The sequence below is a fragment of the Arachis hypogaea genome, chromosome 1, assembly GCF_003086295.3.
Source record: "Arachis hypogaea cultivar Tifrunner chromosome 1, arahy.Tifrunner.gnm2.J5K5, whole genome shotgun sequence".
Taxonomy (NCBI): Eukaryota; Viridiplantae; Streptophyta; class Magnoliopsida; order Fabales; family Fabaceae; genus Arachis; species Arachis hypogaea.
In genome coordinates this window covers 37,677,756-37,690,561 of record NC_092036.1, presented here as the reverse complement: position 1 = coordinate 37,690,561, position 12,806 = coordinate 37,677,756, and the positions used below count along the sequence as shown (strand labels likewise).

At 31.5% G+C, this 12,806-nt stretch overlaps 1 protein-coding gene across 22 annotated transcripts; it reads right to left on the bottom strand.

Moving 5' to 3' along the window:
- Positions 1-1,045: 1,045 nt before the first annotated feature.
- Positions 1,046-6,280, bottom strand: LOC112802377 (uncharacterized). Of its 22 annotated transcripts, none has more exons than XM_072197731.1 (15): positions 5,914-6,278; positions 5,545-5,605; positions 5,412-5,468; positions 5,133-5,213; positions 4,984-5,025; positions 4,663-4,714; positions 4,300-4,525; positions 4,094-4,207; positions 3,949-3,977; positions 3,462-3,510; positions 2,905-3,065; positions 2,411-2,488; positions 1,829-1,886; positions 1,627-1,688; positions 1,046-1,475 (listed from the first exon to the last, which is right to left on the bottom strand). In XM_072197731.1, the coding sequence occupies exons 4-9, from the start codon at positions 5,211-5,213 to the stop codon at positions 3,971-3,973; spliced, it is 522 nt and encodes a 173-aa protein (XP_072053832.1). In that variant the 5' UTR covers positions 5,412-5,468; positions 5,545-5,605; positions 5,914-6,278; the 3' UTR covers positions 1,046-1,475; positions 1,627-1,688; positions 1,829-1,886; positions 2,411-2,488; positions 2,905-3,065; positions 3,462-3,510; positions 3,949-3,970. The 22 variants fall into 22 exon arrangements, with proteins under 22 accessions (XP_072053832.1, XP_072053879.1, XP_072053831.1 ...); XM_072197778.1 differs by having other exon boundaries at positions 4,094-4,154; XM_072197730.1 differs by having other exon boundaries at positions 5,412-5,447.
- Positions 6,281-12,806: the final 6,526 nt, after the last annotated feature.

Below are 12,806 nucleotides of genomic sequence, written 5' to 3'. Positions count from 1 at the left end.
TTAGAGAACGAAATTATTTTCAATAAGTAATTATTATCTAATAGTTGTCTAAAACTTCGTAGAAAAGAAAATTATTCTTTTTAACTTTAGTCAATTAATGAGGAAAATAAATGAAGAAGAGTAGGACACCTTACTAAAACAACTCAAAGAAAAAAATAATTTTCAATATATTAAGTAGATCGTAATACAACATGTAAAAGAATTTTGTAATGAAATTCAATTAAATTGATACAAATTTAAACAAAAAAAAAAAAACGCGTACATATTTGTCACCACTTCAGTTTTTCTGTGATTTTTCAGCGCATATATATTTATTGGAGAATATAAACTTATTAACATAACAAAAATTTTTACACAGTATAACAATTTTTGTACATAGTAAAAATTTTATTGATATAACATAAATATTTTTTATACATAATACAAAATTTTTTATATATAATACATAAACTTTTACTATAAATATATTTTATTAATTGAATAAATTAATTATGATCCTTCAAAAATATATGTACCTTGCCACAACTAGAAAATGGATTAATACAGACAGATTTACAGATGGATTTAGTCTTTATTACAGACGGATTTTTGGTTACCGACGAAATTACCGACGGATTTTGTCCTTCTGTAAAAGCCCCGTCGGAAATTATTTACCGACGAATTTTTTTTCCGTCGAAAAATTACAGACGGATTTTTAACAGTTACCGACGAATTTTCCCTCTGTAAATTTTCTATCCATTTACCAAAGGCGACGGACTTTCCGACGGATTTTTCGTCTGTAATTACAGACGGATTTTCTGTCTGTAATTACAGACGGATTTTCCGACGAATTTTTCGTCTGTAATTACAGACGGATTTTCTGACAGATTTTTCGTCTGTAATTTGAACCTTGGAAAATCACCTCACACTAGGATTACAGACAGAAAATCCGTCTGTAAATTCGTCGGTAAAGTAAAATAGAAATTTTTTTAAATTTTTCCATTGCAAAATGAATACTTTAGGTTTATTTTTTAAATTTCCTCCATCAAACACACTGTAAATTGAAAAAAAAAAGAGACCAAAAATTATATAGATAAACATAATATTCATTACATAATACCTATAAAATTGGATGTTATTTTTCAACATCATTGGCCAATATCTGACTATCATAAAAAGGTACCCAAAAAAATAAACTATTGACAGAACTATAACTATTTACATTACTCATTGACACTACTAGTTCCTTCATTTTCAACAATTTAAACAAACAAGATTTTATATTGATCCTATTCCTTTTAGATTGCATGATGGTGACTTGCTCAGAGCCATTGACAAATACACCTCCTCGACAAATAAACCATTAGACAAAAACGCTACTTTCGATCAGTCAGCAGGAGTATATCCTTAGAGGCTGGACCAACTTGACCTGGAGCGTAATAATGCCGACGAAAGAGTTCAACATCTCTTCCTAAAGGATCGTTTTTGCGGACTACCTGAAAGCGTTTTGGGATACACAATTTAGCTAGTATATATTGAATCATTTTGGTGCATCTGTCAAGTAAGGCAAGACAAGTCCAAAAGAGCAATCAAAAGCTCAATAAAACAGCAAGGCAAATCTAAAAAAGCAAAAATAAAAAAGTACACCTGAATCACATGCTGAATTGGACTCCCGGCTTTTTTCAGCACTCCTAACTGTAAGCATGTTACTGTAATTTTCAATAACTGACATTGATTAATGATTGTGAAATTCTTTTTTTATGTTGTTTTTACTTGCTCAAAGTGAATAGGGCATTTCCTTATGTGTCAATCAATGAATTCCTTGAAATCCTTTTAAAGAACCTATTACCTGAATGGCTTGCATGCTTTGTGCATCTGAAAAGTCAATTCCATCTCGATTGATAAACCTAATTGAATTCAAAGTTTTCAGTCGCTTAATCAAGTACTTTACGAAGGCTAGGTATTACATAGAGATGACACTAAGTCTATTGAATCAGGTCCAAAACTAGACTGCATTACACCTATGTAAAAGCAAGTAATAAGGAAAATGCCAAAATGCATATAGCCATCTATCTACATTTTCGTCTTTCATTTTACAACCTTTCCTCCACAAGCTAGATGTCACCTTCAATCCACCTAGTCATTTATAACAGTACAACTAAAGGATCTTACAAGTATTCTCTAACATATTTGAATTGTTTTCTTAACATCCAACAGAGAATATAAGCAAGCAATCATACAAGTAGCAACAGATGACAGCTTTAAGCAGGCAAAAGACTCGTGACAATCAAATTGTTGTAAAACTAAAGTTGTGGTAGCTAATACTTATCTATGAACTTAAAACATTATTTTCAGGAATTACTACCAAATTCCACTTGCAAAGGGAAGGCACCTAAATGGAAAAGCTGCTCTAAAAAATCAAACAACTTACGCTCTCATTTTAGCAGGACTTGTCCCATCAGCTCCGCCTACTATGGATATGCTTTTAATTTTGACATCTGAAGTAAATCTATTTCACAAAGAATCCAAAAAGAAAAGGTTACATAAGAACTGATAGGATAAAAATGAAAAAGTAAGTACCATTAATGCTTTTAGCAGAAAGTTGAACACGAAAACATGCAGAATTTCATGGCTGGAATGCATTGGAAAACCATTAGGATGAAAGGAAGTCTCTCCCCAAAAAATTAAATAAATAATCTTGGCCTTTGGCCTTCTAGCAGTCATAAACTGTCGAACAGTATAATTATCAAAATAATAAAATAGAAATGAAAATCTATATGCAATAAACTTCATGAATATGCAGTATATATATAATAACAGTAAAATAAAAAAATATAGTCAATATAGCATATTAAAACATGAGAACTGTCAGTTTAGCATTCACAAAACACAAAAGGCTTCACTGTTTAGACAATAGAAACTTACGGAATGAAAACAAGTAACTCAGGATCACCCTCGTTGCTTTCCAAAAATTTTAACACAAGAAAATCTTTGTTCGCGTGGCAACTCCAAAAAGAGAAGTTCATCAATTACTCCACTACCAAATTTGATGTCATTAAGTCTAGGGAGCACTTCAAAAGTTGCCTCTGTTACACAGATCCAGAATGTAAATATTATTACATCAATAAGATTAAAGAATTCAAAGAAACATGCTCATAATATCACATACAAGTACATTCTGAGTTCAGATAATCTAACCACTCACTGATTATTATATTTGCTTATCACTGTTTGCATTCAATGCGGTCAGTTCTAGTTCTTTAATTTTTCAAGTTTAGACTGAAGATTATTATTTACTACAATTCATAATCCAATTACTGGTTAGTAGTGATTGCACTGGAGTAATACTTTTCAGCCAGAAAGTCAAACTTACAGACTAGACAATAAACAGAATTATCAGATAAATTTCTACAATCACAATATCACGTATGTTCTCACTTGCAGTATTGCAAAATAACAAAATAACGTTCTCAGTTCCTTACCAAATCCCCTTTCAGATTTAGAACCACATATGTCGCACTGCCATGCATCCTTTTGGGGGAAATTAAAAAACCCATGTCAGATTATGTATATGTCAAAAGTAAAAATAAATTAAAAGGGCAGAGCATGGTGCAGACAAAAAATAGTAATCCAAGTAAATTCAATTTTCAGACATTGAAATAATTAATAGAAAATTTAAATAACAAGCGGAGTGACTTGCCATAGATGCCTAAGGGAAAACAAGAAAAGGCACTTATTGGTTTAATATCACTAAAATTCAGGATAATGATCATTTGATTCTCTTAATTTGGAAGTTCAAATAAACAAACAAAAAGAAAAGCTTTTTTCTTTCTTCTCCTTTACCAAATCAAGTTGCAGATCATGAATCATAAGTTAAATTGTTTCTTTTTTCCTTAAATCTTTTCTCAATATCCAAGATCAAACATATAAGAATCTAAGCATATTATCTAAAAGAAAAAAAAAGCAAACCTGGAATGTGATCTTCTGCTGCTCATTCACTGGAACGAGACAAAAAAAAGAAGGAATCTTTATCAATTAGAGATCATGGAAGTAAAACAAGAATGCGAGATGAGACTGATTTATTTATTTATTTTGAAGGTTGTGAAGAACACACCATTTTCCATCATGGATTGCAACTGCTTGATTGCATCCTGATTGCAAATACCCATCTTCAACTGAAACAAAGATAAATCTGCAACTGGGTTCTTGAAAAGTGTGACCTTTAACACTAGCACAGAAACCTTGTATAGAGTATAAACATTCTGAAGAAGACTATGGGGAGCCAAAAAGCCAAAATCATAATAAGAACAACTGTCTTACCATATGGGGTAGTTTGTAAAAGCATGCATCTCATAGTTGTTTTGCTTTAAGGAAAGAAGCAAATGTTCAATTCCTTCAATGTATGAATATCCACTTGTCATGCAAGTTTTAAGGCCTGTGATGGAAACACATATGAAACTAAAATATCGACAATCTGGAATTGATCTGAAATGACTTGATCTGGAAGAACTGTAGCCAATCTGGAATTGATCTGAAATGACTTGATCTATGAACAAAAATATCAACATCAGCATTTTGCGGTTCTTAAAAGTCAAATTTTCAATGTATTATATTAAACTAAAATAGTATCATGTAATGACTAATACTAAGATATCAGCTCTAGCAACAAAATGTTAGACCAACCTTCTAAATCAACATCCCTTCCGTCCTTAAAAACTTTTCTCGCTAGCTCCATCTGGAAGAGAAAAACATTATTAAGAATGATGTTATGAAAGTGGAAACTACTTAACCATTTTATGCAGAAGATACAAGAAATTCGAAAGCAAGTAGTGAAAAGCGAGAATTCAATTTTCTATGATTTCTCAGCAACCAAAGATACTTGAGCCCTTAAATAATCATTGATTTGCCTTAGATCTTCAATAATTTTGATATCTTCGTCCATTTTTTCTGATTTTTCGGCTGTGTATCCATCAAATCTTTATTTAGCTTTTGTATGGAACTTACGACTTCTTCCTTTTCTGGAAAACTTTTGGAAGGATCTGACATCTGTTATAAAAAGCCAATGCCGGCATTCCAAAAAGTAATTATTTGCATTATCAGAAAGCCATTATATTGTTAACATAACTGATATCCCTTGAATGCTTGACCTGTACCTGAGAAGCACTGGAAAGGACATTAGCCGCTAAAGACTTCCTGCTTGTTTCAAGAGCAGCCTCAATTTCATTATTTTCCATCTAACAATAATGAGAACAATGGGTTATAGTAGAGTACATTTTAGAGGTAAATATCACAAATTCACAACTAAAAAATATAAGTCTTTTAAATTATGACCTCCCCATAGTATAACTACAAACAGAATGATTATTTTTATCTCACGGTGAGCAAAAGAATGCTTCAGTTACAATGATGAAATATATATAATATAAACTCACTTTGTCTCTATCCAGCTTTAATATTTTAAGCTCCTCCTGAAAGGACTTGTTCAATTTCTGTTCCTTTGACATTTAAGTGTAGAATCAAATAAGAAAGGAGGGTTAAAAAGCATGGTTCCTTATCAAGAATTACCTCTCGGAGAGCTTCAAATTTCCATGAACAATAGCCGGAACTTTCTACAGAAGGTTTACTTCTGCAAAGACATCAAACAGCGCATGTAAGTAGCCAGAGCGGACAGCACCAACTATTACAGATCTCAATATCTCAATATCTCAACAAATTTGTAGAAACTTATCAGTAATTTTAAGTTAATTAAGAACAGATCTCGATATCTCAACAAATTAAAAAATGAATGAAGTTAATTAGTATTATTTTTATTTTTCTGTGAAATTAGCAGCAGCAACAGGGAAGGGACAGGGCTAGGGCTAGGGATAATGAAATCAGAATAGAATCACAATGGAAGGGGTTAGGGATATGGACGAGAAAGAGGCGGAGGCATACCTGAACTAACGGCGAGGAGAAGAGATGATGACAATCCTCCGGCGAGGAGAGAAGAAGCAGCGACGAGAGCAGCGCGGAAGGAGCTCGTAAGACAAGAGCACGGCGGAGAGAGGTCGTACGACGATGGCAACGAAGGGAGCAAACACGATGAGGGCGACGCCGCGACGGAGGGAGCTCATGCGATGCGAGCCGCGGCGGCGGTGACAGCGGAGGACGTCACATCTTCAACGAAGAGAGAAGGCAGGGAGCAAGGAAAACGTGAAAAATTGAAATGAACCTGGGAGTTTCGGGAACCTGGGAGTTGGAGGACTACATCGTTCAAAAACTAGGCGTGAATGGCGAGTGAATGGAGTTAATCTTCAACTAGGGTTTTCAATATTTCCGACGGATTTTATTTAAATTACAGACGGATTTTTCCGTCTGTAATAATTTAATAAAATGCACGTTTTGTCTACTTAATTACAGACGGAAAATCCGTCTGTAACCATTTCACAGAAAAAAATTAATTTTTCCGACGGAATTATAGACGGATTCTCTTTTCCGTCTGTAATTTATGCTAATCTATTTTTTTGGTTTTCCGACAAAAAAATCCCTCTGAAATTTCTTCTGTATTTCAGTGGGATAAAATCCGTCGGAAATATCCGTCTGTAATAACTAATTTTCTAGTAGTGTGCATACAAAAAATTGTGATGTGTATAAAAATTTTTATATTATGTATTTAAATTTTATATTATATATATTTTATTAGTTGAATATTAAAATTTTGGATATGTAGCTTTTTAAAAATTTTTGTGGTACTTATCAAATGTTTTGTGTTGCGCATTAAATTTTATATATTGTATGTCGAAATTTTTGTGTTGTGTGTATTTTATTAGTTGGTTGTCAATGTTTTAAACATATAGTCCTTTAAAATGTTTTATATTAAAATTTTTGTATTATGAATCAAAATTTTTATATTATAATTTTTTGAATATATATAAAAAAAGATACGATAATAATAATAATGATAATAAAAGAAGATGACAATAAAAAAAGCGAAGAATAAATCAAATAAACGAAAAAAAAAAAGACACTGTGCAGAAGAAAAAAGAAACATGTAAAAAAAGTTCGAAGACAGAAAAAAAAAACGTTATTAAAAACCACGATGGCATTATTGAAAAAGAAGATCGCGTTCAATTTTATCCTTTAGATATGATATAAAAGTTCTAATCACTGTATCATTGGCGTGCCATAAGAGGCAAATCCAAATTGCTGAGTTCCATGCTTTCTTTTGCCTCTATATGCATGCAGGTGCCACACACCACTTTTCCCCATAATTAGTAGGGATGGCAACGGGTCCCCATGGGGGCGGGGACATGCCCCCCGCCCCCCGCCCCCGCCTCCATTATTCGTCCCCGTCCCCGCCCCATCCCCGTGACGGGTAACGGGGGCCCCATATCCGCCGGGGACCCGGGTCTCCGCGGATATCCGCGGATTTTTATAAAAAAATAATAAAAATTGAAAAAAATTAGAAAAAAATTTAAAAAATAGTGTATTGTATATAATTTAGTATTTTACTTACATCAATATCTACTTCAATATTATAAATTACATGTATAGCACTCAAATGCTTAACCAAAAATTCAAAATCAGTAAAATAATAAAAATTTTAGAATAATTATAACAAATGTTTATCCAAATCACAGTAATTATAATAGAAAAAGCAAACAAAGATAATGAAAATGATAACAAATGCTTAATTATAATCATATAAATTATATTTAACTTAATTCAATAATTATAACAAATGCTTAACAAAATCATAGTACACACAAATGGGGTATTCTAGTCTTTTTACATAAACGGAGTTTAAACGGGTCTTCACGGGGCGGGGACCTCTATCCCCGCCCCCGCCCCGTTTAATATACGGGGCCCCGTCCCCCGTCCCCGCGGGTACAAAATCGTCCCCATATCCGCCCCGTGACGGGTAAATCCCCGCGGATATCCGCCCCGCTGGGGATTTTTGCCATCCCTAATAATTAGTTGCTACATATGTTCGTAAGTTCTTCAATGAAATAAATTAATACTTTCTTCAAGCTATATTAATAAGGAATTCATGCGCCTCAATGAGTTTTATTACCGTACCCTTCCAATTATTATTAATTTACAATTATTCTGGAAGAGTATATATATATATATATATATATATATATATATATATATATATATATATATATTATCACTATTTAGTTAATAATGCCAATTTTCTATTATGTATATTATTCTCAATAAAAATTCTTTCTATTATCATAGAAAATAAAACAATAAAAATAAAAATATTTAAAAAATTACACACAAAAAGTGATAATAACAAAGAGAGTAAAATAATAAATAAATTTCTCAAAATTTATATTCCAGATAGATTAGCCTTTAAAAAAAATATTAATAAAATTCTACAGGATAAGAAATATAGACAAATTAATTTAAAATAAGATCTTTTACCCTAATTATAAGGATTGATTTAAAAGTAGTGTGTGATACGTGCTCAAAAATGTATTTTTAGCATTTTAAATGGAAGAATGGTAATAATTTTGTCACTTTTAAAAATCTGAATACTAGAAAAATTATACCATGTCATTCTTGAACATTAAGAAGATCAAGAGTTCGTCTCAAAAATAGTAGCGCAGAAATGATGACATTCATAAGGTCTTTGGGCTAAGTCAGGACAATAAGAGCCCAACCATATTTTTTAAGTCCAGTAGAAGACACAAATTTTGCAATTATTTTTGAATTTATGTAGTCTCTATTTTAGTTTGTGATACGAAAAATCTGCATCTCTGCAAATTCCATTCGGCAAGTATACCGAATTCGTCGTCAAGTAAAAACTCACAGTAAAGTGGGGTCGAATCCCATAAAGATTGATTGGTTGAGCAACTTTAATCAGAGGAGTGTTCTAGTTGAACTAAACAGAGTTAAATTGAGAATTGCAGAAATTAAATGACGGAAAACGTAAATAGCAAGAAATGTAAATGACAAAAAATTTAAATAGCTGAATGTAAATTGCAGAAAAGTAAATGGGAATGGGGATGATGAACATCAAAGTAAACAACAGACTATAGAGAATGGGAAGATAAGAATGGGAAAGCTCATTGGGTTCAGGAGATGTTGCATTCTCCGGATCAAGTTCATTCTCATCTTTTCCTCAATCCATGCAACTCATTGATCTCTTGGCAATCTTAGGTGATTGAACCCCAATTTCTTGACAATTCAATCTCTCTAAACTTGAACAATTCCCCAATTTTTTGATCTAATTGCTCATGGGAAGAGATGAAGTGTGATAACTTATTATACTACATGTCTTTCTAGATCAAAGTATCGGGAGGATTATATGTCACTATATCCGTCCAACCCCCAATCTAGTCCAACATGAGAAAGTATTTCTAGCATGATTTCCTCATTCCTCTTCCAAGGTTCCGAGAAAATCCAAGTATGAACAATTTCTCTTCCGAGACAATTGATCAATTGGTTAAAGATCGAAAGCTTTCAAGCAAATCAAAGAGAATGAAAAGAAGAAGAATAATAAGAACTATGATTGATCCGTACAACAGAACTTCCTCTCCAATGAAGTGGGGTTTAGTTGATCATGGCTTTGGGAATTAAAATTGAAAATGTAAAGTGCATCTGGAAACAAAACTGATTACAGAGAAGAGTAAATTGAGTGTTTACAATTCTGGATCTCCAAGTCCCATTTTCCTTTCTAGTTCAAAACTACTTCTACATATACTACTTCTCTGATCCTTAGTTGAGTCTGCAAGTATCTGGATGTGGGTCCTTGGCCTTAGTTTAAACAGTTAACAAACTCACGGGACTTTGCTCAGCTTGCTGAAGGAGTTTAAGTGAGGCAGTAGTCACGTTAGTTAGGCCGTTAGTGTGAGTAACGTGATGTGTAAATTCCTACCTCGAAGACGTTAGTGACACCACGTTGGTGTCACTAACGTCCCAAAACCCCTTGAATCCACGTTACTACTGGCGTTAGTGGCACTAATGTGGCCACTAACGCCACATCTTAGCCTAAGCCCATGTTAATGCCCACGTTAGTGGCATTAACGTGGCCACTAATGTAGCCTTCCTTGCCTTTGCTTTAACCCATCGAGGACGTTAGTGGTATCAATGCCACCACTAAAACTACAAGCTCCTTCTTCCACGTTAATGGCTCACGTTAGTAGCACTAATGTGGCCCTTAACGTGGCTTATTCTTCTTTTGAGCTCCTCTTCGATCACGTTAGTGGCACTAACGTTGCCACTAACGGTCCTCCTCTTGCCTTGCTCCACGTTAGTGGCACTAACGTTGTTCTTCTCTGCTTCTTCTTACCTGAAATCTATCAAACAATTTGCATCAAAACCTTGCTCTAATCATAAGATAATGCATCCTTCATTACATCATTTAATCTTTGCATTATTCTCATGAAAATGTTTAGAATTCACAATGTTTGATTGAATCAAGACATGAATTCATAACTCATCCAAATGCTTGCTTATTACCCAAGAAAATGCATGGAACTAACCTAAAACATACTCAAAATGGCTTGTGAAACTAGCCAAGATGCCTTGGCATCAGTTTGTTTTGTTGTTAGAATTTGTTGAAAGATTTGATTTAGTTCTGATTTACTTAGTAGTATTTTTAGTAATTTTAAATTTAAATCAATATGATCTAATCCAATAAGATCAAATCTGATTTAAATTAAATTATCTTATCTTTTAGAAGATTTAAATTAAGTTGTCTTATTTAATCGAATAAGTTATCTTAACTAATTGGTTTATTTTTAGGTTGATTTCTTAAGAGCTTATTTAAACACTATTTATGACTCATTCTGATTAAGTTTTTTATGAATAAATTTTCTGGTTGTTAATATATATGTTTTTCTATGAGTGATTTGTTGTATATACAGTACATATATATGTATATCGAAAAAATTTGTTGTATATACAGTACATATATATGTATATCAAAAAAGTATGGGGAGCTAATGGAATATGAAATATTAGAGATATAATCATTAGTGTTATCTTTTCCCATCAGCGTAAGCCTTTGGGATAAGTGGTATCATGATATGGTATTAGAGTTTGAGAACTGAAAGGTGCCCACTGTACACATTGTACAAATAAGCCATTGTCTTTCTAGCGGGTCATACCAATCGTTTTTAAGATTTTTCGTTTTGTATTTAAAATTGTCTCTAATATTAAATCTTATTTTAAAATCATCATTCTCCTAATTTTTAGACAAAAATATCATAAACCATAAATTTTAAAATTAAAGAAAGAAAAAGATTTGTGTTATTATCAAAAAGGAAGATGATTAAATTGGGGTAACGAGAGTGGAAAAGACAAGAATGTATTTTCATTTGAAAATTAGGAAAATGACGCTTTTAGTACTTGAAAATTAGGAAAATGAAAAAAACTTTTTTTTATTGATTTAATGATGCGATTTTTTTATTTTTTAATGTGTTTGATAAATTTCTAATAATAAAATTAAAAATACTAGAAAGATAAAAAATAATATCTTTTTTAGAAACTACAATTTACATTTTTTAAGATTTTTTTTAAAATATATATATTTTTCACATAATAAATTAACAAAAAATATTTTTATCTTATTTTACCCAAACATAATTAATAAACAAAAAAATTTTTATATGAGATATCCAAACATAAAATCACTTTTATTTTTATAAAAGATCTTTTAAATGATATTTAAAATAAGATTTTTTCGAAAAAGGCGCCAAATAAATCCTTAAAATAAGATTGAATATAAGAATAATTTTAAATATAAATATTTTTAAAAGTAATTTTAATTTTTGACTAAAATTATAAAAATTAAAATTATACTTAACCCTAAAAATGATAGTTGTACCAATGTATGGGATAATATTTCAAACTTGTAAAAAGATGATTGAGGACAAGTGAATCGTAGTTTTTTTCTTTTTAAGATTTATAATGATAAAATTTTAATTCAATGAACTGTAATATTTCTTACCAATAGAAATATCAATTGTTTTAGTAATTAACTAATTTAATAGAAGAATCTTGTATCTTTTACCGTTATATTTACTTTATACAAATTAAATATGGCAAAAAAAAACCCCAAATGCACCCCTTAATTAATTAATACATTTTATGCAACTTTTTTTAAAAAAAAAAATTGATTAGTTTTAATTTTAAAAGTTAGCGATAGGCTACAAATGTTTTCTCTATGTTTTTAGTTCTCTCTACGTTCCCCTCAAGATACCAAAAGTCAGTTTAGCCTTTAAAAAGGATAAACTGATAAATCTGTCTTCATTCTTCGTTTCTTTTTCTTTTTTCTTTTTCCTTTTTAAACAAAAACAATCAATAAAAAGATAGTAGTAGACACTATTTTAAAATAAGTATGATAAGATTACTAAATGTAAGAATGAGAATTTCTGAAATCTTATTGGACAAGGCATGCAACATTAGTCCAATCTCCATTGCAATTGCAATTCAGATAAGTGGGAACAAGTTTAGTGGGGTTAATCCACGTGTGTATGCTTCCAAGAAGCAACGGTGGCCATGATAATTGGTATGGCAAAATTTATAGTATTTGTTACTTAATATCTAATTTTTGTCTAATTTATTTTTTAAAATAAAATTTAAATATTTAAAAATCATGTATTTTTGTATTTTTAAATTAAATACTAATTTTTATTTTTTTTTAAAACAAACTAAGCATGTTCTTTTAAACATCATAACAAATTAACAATGACCTAATTGGTATATTCTTTTGCATAAGAGCATGAGGATATGGGAACCTTTTTGGTACAAAAGCGAGAAAACAAGTGGGAATGCTTGCTTATCCACCTTATCTCATTCGAAAGGCCATTGTTATCACCGATTGCTCA

Coding starts and splice junctions, on each gene's coding strand:
- LOC112802377 (XM_072197727.1), bottom strand. CDS start 5,213: ATGGAAAATAATGAAATTGAGGCTGCTCTTGAAACAAGCAGGAAGTCT. Junction 5,026..5,132: donor TCCTTTCCAGTGCTTCTCAG/GTACAGGTCAAG, acceptor TTTTTATAACAG/ATGTCAGATCCTTCCAAAAG. Junction 4,208..4,299: donor TTTACAAACTACCCCATATG/GTAAGACAGTTG, acceptor TTTCTGTGCTAG/TGTTAAAGGTCACACTTTTC.